Source organism: Micropterus salmoides, unplaced genomic scaffold (genome assembly GCF_014851395.1).
Source record: "Micropterus salmoides isolate LMB-PRFRI ecotype aquatic unplaced genomic scaffold, ASM1485139v1 Ms_hic_scaffold_1, whole genome shotgun sequence".
In the NCBI taxonomy this organism is placed as follows: domain Eukaryota; kingdom Metazoa; phylum Chordata; class Actinopteri; order Centrarchiformes; family Centrarchidae; genus Micropterus; species Micropterus salmoides.
The window spans coordinates 44833538-44846004 of NW_024040040.1; the positions used below are offsets into that span (position 1 = coordinate 44833538).

The 12467-nt window shown below is 40.2% G+C and overlaps 2 protein-coding genes across 2 annotated transcripts in view; one reads left to right on the forward strand and one right to left on the reverse strand.

Annotated features, from left to right (window-relative positions):
* The window catches only part of fam49bb (family with sequence similarity 49 member Bb), a 31335-nt gene extending 24397 nt beyond the window's left edge, over nucleotides 1-6938 (reverse strand). The window contains exon 1 of the mRNA XM_038730399.1: nucleotides 6617-6938. The gene's annotated coding sequence lies outside the window, so the exon portion shown is untranslated. The remainder of the gene's footprint in view (nucleotides 1-6616) is intronic.
* Nucleotides 6939-10231: 3293 nt separating this feature from the next.
* Nucleotides 10232-12467, forward strand: si:dkey-37o8.1 (uncharacterized protein LOC407641 homolog). The gene is made up of 7 exons (XM_038730435.1): nucleotides 10232-10449; nucleotides 10536-10715; nucleotides 10787-11083; nucleotides 11157-11307; nucleotides 11510-11766; nucleotides 11850-12084; nucleotides 12171-12467. The coding sequence occupies exons 1-7, from the start codon at nucleotides 10306-10308 to the stop codon at nucleotides 12278-12280; spliced, it is 1374 nt and encodes a 457-aa protein (XP_038586363.1). The 5' UTR covers nucleotides 10232-10305; the 3' UTR covers nucleotides 12281-12467.

The window sequence follows — 12467 nt, forward strand, 5'->3', positions numbered from 1 at the left end:
AATGCCGTCTTCCTGTGGTTTCAAAGACTTATTTCCTTGTTTTGATTTAGCACTTCCAGGGAAGTGTACAGTAGCTACATACCAGAGCTGGTTTTGAAGGATTTGTGTACAAGAGCTGTAACATCAACAAGTTTGCTATTAAAAAAGGAGACGGGCAAAGACACATTTTAATCTTAGCTCTAACATCTTCAGTTCGTAGTCAACATTCAATAGTAAATAAATGTGGGCCAACATGCGTGGGCCTGCTGTAAACTGTGAGTGCTACAGACAGTAAAACATTTGCTCTATTTGCTACGGAGCAGGCCACTGAGGTAATCAATAGGATGTAAATGTGGCGCTTGTCCATTTGTCACGCACATGCATAATATACATTCAGAGTGTGTGTGTGTGTGTGTGTGTATGAAGAGGACCGAACTGAAGCAAGTGACATTTCACTGCCATGACTATTCCCCTTTCCATACTGGCGAGCGAGAGCTGCGGACTGACGAGGGATCGACTGCGTTACTGAAGCCCATAGAGCCCATGCGAGCCCATGCGAGCCCATGTGAGCCCCTGCGGTAATCATTTCATTAAGAAAACCTCCACGGATCGGTTACATGGGCTGGAAATCCTCGAATTGAAATGTCAAAGCAAACGGCGGGGCTCGTTCATCTCAGCTGGATTAAAAAATGCCAGGCAATTACAATCAGTCATGCAACCAGACCCTTGCATTCAAGTTTCTCATTAATATTATATCTTTACATTATATCATTACATGAGCTTTTTGTTATGCTTAACATGTTCCTTCTTAAACATGTAAGTGCGCTAATATTTGCTTGTTAAACATAAAAGGACAGCTGAGGCTGATAGAAATGTCATTAACCAGAGTTTTGACCTGATGATGTTACTGGAAAGGTTTTACGGTTCATCCTGAGGGGAACATGAACGTCTGTACCAAATTTTATGGCAATCCATCCGATATTTGTCGAGACATTTCACGCACAACCACAAATGTCAACCTCATGGTGGCGCTAGAAGACAGTCAATGGATCAAACACTCAGCAGAATTCATCCTCTACCAATCATGGACGCAGCTAAAAAAGAAGAACGAACGAGAGAGAAAGACATTTTTTGTGGAGAAAATGCAAATGAGCTGCTGATTATGGGAGCAAGAGTCCCTCAATGTAATAAAAATGGTTTAACAGAATGCTAATATCTCCAGCAATAAGTCAATTTGATCTGGATAGCCATATTTAAAATGAACACCAATAGCTTCCCATTTTTTCTGAAATATAAAAACCCCAAATAATGAACCCTGTACTGTATATACACAATGTAAAAGTGCATATTTGTGGTATTAGTGGGTAAGTTCTCCTCCTGTGGTCCAGGTTTCCACGGCTTTGACCAAAAGAGCAATGTCATCATAATAAAACACAGCAAAATGTATAAATATTCCAATCATAAATAATGAAACTACATAAAGTAGACCTGTGTGACATATGTATATCATGATGGGACATATTTTTGTAAATTTTTTGAAAATCTAGACATGATTTAATGAATGCACAGACAGTTGGGGTAAAAAGTAGGACAGGTTTATGAAACAGTTATAACACTACGTGAGGATGAAGGTTTGGTGCGGGGGCAGCGCGGCAACAGTTTCATGCAAAAAAAAATGGATTTCTAGCATGCTGATCTGCCATCTGTGGCAACTCCCCTGCTCTGTGTGTCCACCGACATGTAGGCAACCACATGAGGATCTCAAGCCCGCCTGCTTTAACACACTGTAATAAAATCAGCGTCAACACCACCACCAGAAAACCATTTCTTTTCTTTATATGTTGTGATATGATCAGATTTGTTTTTGAAATCAAAGCAGAACAATCAAATAATCCTTTAGCTGCGTTAAGTGGTTGTCAAACGGGAAACTCAGACAGATCTTGATCTCTACGGTCTCTTCTGTAGACTTCTCAAACCTCAGCCTGGAGTTTTTTTTCTGAGTGAAAGGTGTGGGGGTAGGGGCACACAATGTGACAGCATCTTTTTCCTTTCGAGTGGGCCACGTTATTTATAGCCTTATGTTGAGAGATCCTATGCAATGTCCACTCTTCTTCCCCCCCACATTTACTCTTAAGATGCTGCTGCTGCATCCAGGGAGCAACAAATGAAAGCATCCTGTGTGAGGCCTTTGGATGGAGAGGAAAAAAAACTTTAAAAAAACCTCTCGCTTCTCATTATGTGTATGCTTAGGGCTTCAGATAAGCCAACATCACAGGCCGGATGTGAGAAAGTTGAGAGGAATACTTGAATCTACCAGCACAGCCAAAGCTGCAGATCAGAAACTGGGACACACACTGACTCATACACATCAGAGACACACATCAAAAGTGTATTACTCGCTGCCGCCAAAGGCTACAAACGCAAACCAACACAGTCAGAACCTCCACGGCTCCAGACCATCTTTCTCTGCTCATTTAACAGCAAAACAGTCAGCATGTGTTAATCAACAAACCATTAAATGAATCTGTTTACAGAGCAGTACATGTGCAGCAGCACTAGATGCTTCCTCACATGCTCCACAAACACATGCAGTTATAACAACCAGGTACGAATTTAAAAGCAAACCGCAGATTAGCAAATTAAATAAGGACATTGTGATATCGGCTCTCTAATAATTCAGCCGTGTGCAGAAACAGGAGGGCCAACTTCTAAGGGGGTGCACAGTCAGCTTTTCCTGAAGGAGTGACTCAAGTACGCCATCATTTCTACTATGATCATCATGGACAAGAGCAGACATGCGTTTGTGATGGAAGAGGGAGAATTATTTTCTAAAGAGGCAGATGAGATTACTCTCAACACAGAGACGTCAATGACAAACTCTGATTTCTGTATTATTTGTCAAATGGCTCAATTTCCACAGCTCTAAATAAAATTTGTCCAGATGAGTAAGTCAAGTGTCTGTAAAAACATCTTTAACCTACAACAGAAAGTTGTTGGTGGAGATTAAATGACGCTGAAGTCATCAACTCTCCTGGATTAAGCCACGTCATGATAATGGTCTTAGAGCAGAACGCTGAACAGGCCAAATCACTGAGGGGAAGTTAATCCATATAACTGAACAAACAGCATTATGCAAGTGATAGGGATCAATACAGCTCTATTCTGCATAAAGCTAAGACGGCAGCACCTGACCTAGCATGCTGCTTGTGATATGTGGATAACAGGGGGTGGACACAATAATGCAAACACTGACAATGTGATGCAAACAGCCCTGTAAAAGACTTGTAAAGCTTAACACGTAGGTTAGGCAAGACTGTGTCGGAGAGGTGTTGACTGTTGTTTTTTCCGATGCTTGCATTGCATTACACAAGTTCTCATGTTATTGTGTCCACCCACCATAGACAATAGTTTGTTATTTTATTTTTTCAGCAGACATGCAGCAAAGGACCGCTGCAGTAAGGACTCAACGCTCTACCAACCGAGCTAACCACATCCCCCTAGTAAAGTGTTTCGAAGCAAAAAGGTGTCACGCAGCTAATATTATGAAGCGTAATATTTGTGGCTACCACTGTACAGTAAATAAACACATGTCCGCTGCCTGAAATGTCACAATAATATAAAACCACACAATGGTACATTAATTAATTAACTAATGTTAATTATTGAACATATTACAACAATGACTCAACTAGACGATACGTTTAGTATGAGTGGATCCACTTCCCGCCGGAGTGAACCTCATACTGTCAGTTACTAAGTGACCCAACCTGAAGCCAGCAGCTCAGGGACACAACTAATAATAATATTAATAAATAATAATAATAATAATCTGATAAAGTCAACAATTTATTCAACAGAAACTGTCTAAAAATATCTACTGTAAATTAGGACTGAACAATTACTAAAAATTTTAAAGAAATCGCAATATGGCCTATTGCAATTTTAAAATGACCAGAAATGCAGCATTTGGTAAAGGTGATGTGTGTCTGTCAAAGAAGTTTCTGTCAAAATACCATTTTAAATTAAATAGTGTCGTGCTAATTCATTTTAATGTGTTTTCCAATGAAAATGAGAATAATGATGTAAACCACCCCCTCACCTCATAATAGCAATATCTGTCAAAATAATCACAATTACATATTTTTATAAAATTGTTCAACCCTATCATAAATCATAAGTTTTTCTCTCACTACTGTGTTTCCTAATCCTCTAAATGTAGGTCTGTTTGCAAGGCTGCAACATGAAAATGTCTGAGCAGCTCTGCCCTAAAGGTCCTTGGGACGACTCCTGGAAAAACGATTAATAATTCAAATTAACTTCCATTACACTCTACCCTTGTGTTGTCACCCCAGCTACAGGGTCTACAGTTGTACGAACTAGGAAATACACTTGCTGGAGAAGTTATGTGGAAAGTCCTCTCGCATCAGAGACTATTTTGATCATATTCAATACATCTCTGTCCCTATTGTTATTTAAGCACCCGTGTAAACACTCATGTAAAGCACTGATAAAAGTCCAATCTTATGTAAACATTAAAAGCTGTATGACTATGACAAGATTACAGCTAGATTATAACTAAATATTAACATGTAAAAGCTGAAAACAAAGTATCCTTTCCTAATCTTGAGGGCTTCTAATGTTTGCTTTATACAACAATGTTGCTGCTTAACTGCGCCTGCAAGCCTGGACCTGCATTTATGAGGGAATATGTTGCGCCAAACGAACCATATTCTCATTTCATGCTTGTTTCACAAAGTTGTGAGAAGAAAACTCCCACTGGTAAACTTCCAGCACACACGCAATGCTCAATGCCAGATTTCACTTACTTGTCGCAAGTAGTCTTTCCTCTCACTTTTGCAATCTTTGTAACTGCTGCTGTGACTTTTACATGCACCATTTATCAGAATAAGCTAGTTGTAGATTTACTGAGTTTTGAACTCACTCCATCCATTACCCCATCTGTCCACATCACTGCACAAAGAGTATGAGACATACAACAAGTTGAACCATGTCTCACAGTCCTACAGCCATGGCAAGTCAGGTATTTTTCATTTTTTCCCCAGCCCATATTTACAGGTCTACACTGATGCAAACTATGAGAACAGAAATGTGTCGATCTATTCTAGAAAATGCTCTTACATAGAGAGAACAGTGATAGTTCCTGCTTTCAATTTGATATGGCTAATATGAAGAAGAGAAATTGCAAAACATGACAACTCAAATAACCTGGAGGCATGTTATTTTGCACAGCAAAACTGAGTTTACCCACTGGCAGGTAGTAAATCCAGGTTTACTGACACAAAAAATTGTAGCATACCATTTAGGGGAGAGATAAAGATCCCACTATACATCCCTGAATTCTAGCTGACATCCAACATGCCATCTTCAAAAAGGTAATGACTTTTGAATTACACCTGAGCCTTTGTCTTTCATGGGATCATGTCTTCATAGCATGCAAAACTAGCATCCGAGAAGCAAGATGCAGCATCATTTGCCTCAGCAGAGACCGTGAGACTTTTGGGGACAGATTTAACATAGACGTTGCATCACAACCAGAGAAGCACTTTTTTTTTTACATTTCACTTCCACTTTCAGGGCTGAGACAGACACTGGGCGGAAAGGAAATAACATACTTCCATGCTATGGTTGAGTTATGCAGACAACTGATAAAGAAAGAGAAAGACTTAAACCAACTCCGCTCAGTGAGCCATCTTTGAATGAAAAAACAGTGACAGGTTTACTAGGGAGATCCCAGGACCCTGTACATTTACTGTACTTCTGAAGCACATGTTCTTCAGTATTTACATTTCATCACAATCTGAAATACTTTATTTATCCTCAAGGGGAATTTCTTTTGTTACAGTTGCTCACGTTGCTAAACAAACATGACATGACCAGAGACATTAAACTGCTGCTTGGATCTTATCAACAATAATAATCCTGTGATACAATTCAGCACTCATACAGTAAATGACCTGAATACTTCTTCCACCGCTGTCATCACCACAGTTTAGAAACCTGTGACAAATGCACTGATGCATTACAGTGCACGCATTGATCACAATGAAAACGATCAAAGACAGAGCAGGTTAAAACACGTCCCAGGTGTCGGTACACGTGCATTTCCTTTAATGCAGCTTCACTGTTACATTATGTACTGCCTGTATAAGCGAGCAGTGTTAACCCAAGCCCCGCTGTTACTTTAAAACTGTGTAGATTACGAGGCCAAACACGTCTGATAACCTGGCGTTTGTAATATATGGGTCAAGCATGAACATTCAATACCTCTGGCCAATTAAAGGAGAAATCTAGCTAGCAGTCTAGCCAGTCTACCTTGAGAAATCTTCTACCGTTTTTCTGAAAAGGGGAAGTTAACGGTGCATCGAGGATGTAACCTAAAAACACAAATACATTTATATTTTTTCACTATTTGAATTTTACAGTAACTTAAAGATACATTTGGAGTTGTGATTTCGCCGGCCACGTTTATGATGCATCATTAATTTTCACCTCCGAGGAAAAAAAATGTAACACTCAAAACAAGCCAGGCTGAATGGCAACCGGTGGACAGTGGCGGCGGCTAGTTGAGAAGACAGAAGAAAAAGGCGAGATAAAGTAAGTTATTTTCTCTTTTTACCTTGATGCTCGTGGAGAAACACAGGACGTCTGGACACCACGCTAGAAGCCAGCGGTAACAGGCTGAAAGGAGAAGAAAAGCGATATGCTGTTGCCGTTTCCGGGTTAGTTACTGAGCGTCATTGTGGCCGTCAAAGGAGTAGGGGAGTTCGGTTTGACCCACCTCTGAGCGCGGAGGGGGAAGTTACACACCTTCCTTCTCTAACCGAAGATAGACCCGCCCGGTCAGCGGAGACCCTCTGCTGTGTTTCAAAGGCAGCTTCCAACCAACGGATTACTAACGGACCAACTCACCGCGGCTTTAATTAGCCGTTGAAGCTAACCGTTAGAAGTGGTTTAGGTAGGCGGTTGTCGTCCAACGGTTATTCACTCCAACTTTACCTTATTAGTGTCTTAGAGCAAGAAGCTATTAATCCCTGAACAACCTCTAGGCGGCGCTCATGAGCTACATGACCCTCCACTTTGACCCCAGAGTCACTTTAAACAACTCTGGATCAACAATACTTTGAAAACAATTCAAAATTGTGCACAACATCTACCCTCTATGGATGATAAATGTGAATTTTATAAAGATGAAAAACAAAGACAAACCAACATCTGTTCGTTGAATGTCAGAACACATCAGGATTCTGGAGGAATTAAAGAGTGAGGACCAACCATTCAGTTTCACTAGAAGCCGAGGATGTACTACTTTATTATGATATTAAAAAAACCACAGAAAATTCCATCCATCCATTGTCAACCGCTTATCCTGCATACAGGGTCGCGGGGGGGCTGGAGCCAATCCCAGCTGACATCGGGCGCAAGGCGGGGTACACCCTGTGCAGGTCGCCAGTCCATCGCAGGGCCACACATAGACGAACAACCACTCACGCTCACACCTAAGGACAATTTAGAGTCGCCAATTAACCTAGACTGCATGTCTTTGGATGGTGGGAGGAAGCTGGAGTACCCGGAGAGAACATGCAAACTCCACACAGAAAGGCCAGGGCCACCGGGGTTTGAACCCACAACCTTCTTGCTGTGAGGCGACAGTGCTAACCACCGCCCCACACAGAAAATTCATTCCAGAAAATTCCTAAGCTTGTCAACAGGGAAATATCACAAGTTCTCAAGGTCCCGTCCATCCCTCAAACCTTTAAGAACAGAATTTAGAAACTTGCATTGAGTCTTTCAATCTAGAAACAATAAAAGAAAATGTGCCCATACAATTCTTTTTCTGCGGGAATTCTTTATATAAATCTAAGTGTGATCCTGTTGCTTATTTTTTCTGTTAAGTTACCCCTTTTATTTTGTCCTCATATATTTATTTGTTTGTCTTCCCCTAGATGGTAGACGACCCAGCTGAATCTTTTGAGTAGGCTCCTTGTTTTTTTCTTGCTTTAATAAATACCACAAGACAACTGTTTGTTGTAACTTATTTATTTGTTTTAAGATTTATTGTTTGGATTGACCAAATATGACGGTTTTAACTGATGAAACTATCTGAACATTTCTATTATCTTCATCACAGTGGCATTGGTGAAGAATGGAGTTTTTCTGCAAACTGTCCCAGTGAATGTTAAAAAATATTACATTAGGTATTAAAAGTAGATCAAATGTATTTGTAATATATGAATTTTAAAAATGTGTGTAATTTGGTTTAAAAGATAGTTCACAGATAACGAAACAGTTATTGCCGTAGGACAGACCTCTTTTTATGTATTTGGTGTAGTCTGAAGTTAAACAAACAATAATGCAAGCTTTGACTAACTCTAAGGGAAGGTGCACAGTCTCAGACTTTTAAAACCCCTGATGTAGAAGAAACAAAATAAAAAGGGCCAAAATTTAAATGAAGAGAAGAGAGACAAGCACTCCTACAAAAAGTAGGTTATTCTAGGTTGAATGCAAATCAGAGAAATTTGTTTGTTGCCTAGCAGTCAGCACTTTGAAATCACTGTATATTTGAGTTTTCTAAATAACAGAGCTTTAAATATACTTAGAGTATACTAGCAGAGTATGACAGACACAGTTTGCATCTGCAGAGTATGACATTATAGGAACACTAGTTTTCAAAAGATTGAAAAACCTACATGTTTTGCCTTATGAAATAAAATATTTCAATAACTTGTATTGTTTGGCAGCCATCTCTTTGAACTGACCTACAATGCCTCACTTAAAGGAGGACTTAAAGTTCATCTAGTATGTTTGTTTATTTCTGGTGTAAGAAGATTAAATGAGACATTTTCCCCTGCAGAAACTGTCGTGCTTGCAATACTAAAAGTAATCTTTAACTCACATGAAATCAGAAAAGGATTAAGGTGAGTTCATGGACAATACAATGTCACCTGCTATGCAGCATGATATGTGTGCAAATCAACATTTCATTTGCTGATATGATGGGGTTTCAGGACATATTAAATCTTACGTTATGAAATGGTTTGGAATGAATAGAAGTGTGTGGGTACAGAAATACATTTTTAAATTTAATTAAGGGAACTTTCTCCTGCAAGAAAATTATGTCTTATTTCAACACTAACTACACCACAAGCAAGTTATATCTTCATTTAGCTCCTCAGTTTCCTATTTTATAGGCCAGGAACACATTCAAACATCTACAATCAACAGTATCTGACATTAAAAATGTTTTTGTCTTGGTTTTCAGAATGAGTGCAAGCAGGAGTGTGAGCACAAATGCAAGACACCACAGCAGAGAGCCAGTTCAGGGTTTTTTTTAATCCAAACAAAACAGGTTCACAGGCAGTTGACTGGAACATCCAAGATGACTGAAGGGTGGTGCAGACAGACAGACAGACAGACAGGCAGGGGAAAACAGACAGATACTAAAAAATGCAAAACACAAGACCATACACTAACTGGAACTCAAAGTACTTAGCTGACAAGCAGGCAGAGGAATTACTGGGGGAACAGACACAAGCACATCTAAGTGCAGAAAATACACTAAACATAATAAGGCAAAACTAAAACAGGATAGACAGACAAAATGAATAATAAACTGAATAACGAGGACAGACTATAGCAGAACAATCAGTATAAACTAGAACAGACAGAACTGAAACCCAAAACAGAGACAATATAACAGAAAAGACTAAAAATAACCAAACTGACTAAGAACTAACTAAACAGAGCAGACACGCCCACAGTGTGACAGTTTTTTTAATTGCCTGTCAGTTGTTTTCTTTTATGCTTTGTATATAAGTTATATTAGTAGTTATGAAGTTATATTATAATAGTTCCTCTGATATACAGGGAGAGGTTACTTGTTGAGGCTCTTCAAAGACTGCCACCTGGTTGTAATTTGAGATCATTAGGCGATCCACAGTGGTAGGCTTTAAAGAGCAACTGAATGTGACTGCACATTTATGAAACATTTCTTTAATCCTCCTTACTGCTGTTCACAAAAAATAACATTTGTGGGTAATTATTATAGCTTTTGAGCATTTAGTATTGTAGAAGTCCAAGCTACTTTACTATACTAAATAATATAAATTAAGCATTCAGCAAACAGGCCTCAGCCTCCAATTAAGTAGCACACCTGTCTTCAATTATGTGTCCTGGTGGAGCTTATAAAGTCACTCTGTAGCTGCAGCTCAGATCCATATGATAGATGAATTTGGAAGAGTGAACTTGGTTATTTCATCTCAGAAGCCTACAGTTAACGTGTTTGGTTAGCAAACTCCCCTTTCAACCATGGCAAAAGAGAAGATCCACGTTAATGTGGTGATTATTGGTCACGTTGACAGCGGCAAGTCAACCACCACAGGCCACCTTGTCTACAAATGTGGTGGCATTGATCAGAGAAGACTGGAGAAGTTTGAGAAAGCTGCGACGCAGGTGAGGAAGTGGAAAGAAACATACTACAAAACACTTGACTTCAAAATGTTAAAACATGTTCTAAAACAATGTATTTGATTTTACAGATGGGGAAAAGTTCCTTCAAATTTGCTTGGGTGCTGGACAAGCTGAAAGCTGAGCGGGAACGAGGAATAACCATAGATATATCTCTGCTGAAATTTAGCACTCAAAAATACACCATGACTATCATTGATGCTCCTGGCCACCGTGACTTCATTAAAAACATGATAACAGGGACTTCACAGGTAAGCAGCATAGAAGTACATCTCTTTTTTTTATGCTTAAGTTTGTTTTTAACTTTTAATATATATTTCAGGCTGATGTTGCCCTCCTGGTGGTCTCGGCAGCTAAAGGAGAGTATGAGGCTGGCATATCAAGAATTGGTCAGACCAGAGAGCACGCCCTACTGGCTTACACTCTGGGTGTCAAGCAGATCATAGTCTGTGTGAACAAGATGGATCTGACTGAACCACCTTACAGCCAGAAGCGCTTTGACGAGGTGGTAAAAGGCGTGAGCGGCTTCCTGAGAAAGATTGGCTACGACGCCACTACTGTGCCTTTTGTTCCAATTTCAGGCTGGACTGGGGAGAACATGATCACTGCAACTCAGAAGGTAATACTAATGTATAGTTCAAATATTGTGTTAAGGACATGCAACACCTTGAACTAAAGTAGCTTCTCTACAGATGCCCTGGTTCCAAGGCTGGAAAGCCAGACGGAGGGAAGGAAATGCAAGTGGGAAAACTCTGCTGGAAGTCTTGGACTCCATTTACCCACCAGTGCGCAACCTCAGCAAGCCCCTACGATTACCTCTGCAGGATGTCTACAAAATTGGAGGTTAGAAATAGTTTTACCACTGCCATATCATTTTAAAGTTGCCCTGACTCTATTTCCAATCCTGTGAACTCAATTGACTAGCTCTAATCAAGAAAATTAGGTACATGTGTGCAGCAGAGGGATTGATTGGGGGAAGTACAGTAATGTTTGCTGGTAAAATGCCTTTAAACTTATATTTCAAGTGCTTTGTTCATCCTTAAAGGAATTGGGACTGTGCCAGTGGGCAAGATTGAAACGGGAATCCTCAAACCAGGCATGACCCTGATGTTCTCCCCCGCCAAGCTCACTGCTGAGGTAAAGTCCATTGAGATGCATCACCAAGGACTTGAGACAGCTCTGCCCGGACACAATGTTGGCTTCAACATAAAGAACGTGGCTGTTAAGAACCTGCGGCGTGGGGATGTGGCTGGCAATGCCCAGCAGGACCCTCCATCAGATGTCAGCAGCTTTGAAGCTCAGGTTGTTAGGTTCAGTAGCACTAAATTTAAAATTATAACTTATTCGTCCCTCTGTGCTGATGTGACTTTTTTTTTTCCCGTTAGGTGATCATCCTGAACCATCCAGGGAGGGTCAAAGCTGGCTACTCTCCAGTCCTGGACTGCCACACCGCCCATGTGACCTGCCGCTTTGCTGAGCTGAGGGAGAAGGTTGATCGCCGCACAGGGAAGAAACTGGAGGACCATCCGCAGATCCTGATGTCTGGAGATGCTGCAACAGTCAAACTGGTTCCCATCAAACCCATGTGTGTGGAAAGCTTCTTCACATACCCTCCTCTAGGTACATCAATCCACTTGAGTCTAAATGTACAGGAAATCTCACCTATGTTGACTTCTGTTTTACAATAACTTTGTTGTGCTTTACAGGTCGCTTTGCAGCAAGAGACCTGAAGCAGACAGTCGCTGTTGGTGTCATCAAATCTGTGGAGAAGGACAAAGGGTCAAAACCTCCACACAAAGCTCAAGTGTGTAAATAAGTTTGTTTTTGTTCACCAGTATTCTGGTGTGACTTAAGTTTTATTTAGTAAGATGCAATTTGTGTTGTGACACAAAGTATTTGTTTAAAAGTTAAGATTCCTCTGTTCATATTAAATCCAAAAGAAGTTGAAAAATTGAAGTTTGGTTAAAGTGTGTTGAGAACAAAATAAAAATTATTTGGGAGAA

What these genes read in the sequence shown, in the direction of transcription:
- si:dkey-37o8.1 (XM_038730435.1), top strand. Translation starts at nt 10,306, where the DNA reads ATGGCAAAAGAGAAGATCCACGTTAATGTGGTGATTATTGGTCACGTT. An exon ending in GGATGTCTACAAAATTGGAG is followed by an intron (nt 11,308 to 11,509) that starts GTTAGAAATAGT and finishes TCATCCTTAAAG; the next exon opens with GAATTGGGACTGTGCCAGTG. An exon ending in TCAGCAGCTTTGAAGCTCAG is followed by an intron (nt 11,767 to 11,849) that starts GTTGTTAGGTTC and finishes TTTTCCCGTTAG; the next exon opens with GTGATCATCCTGAACCATCC.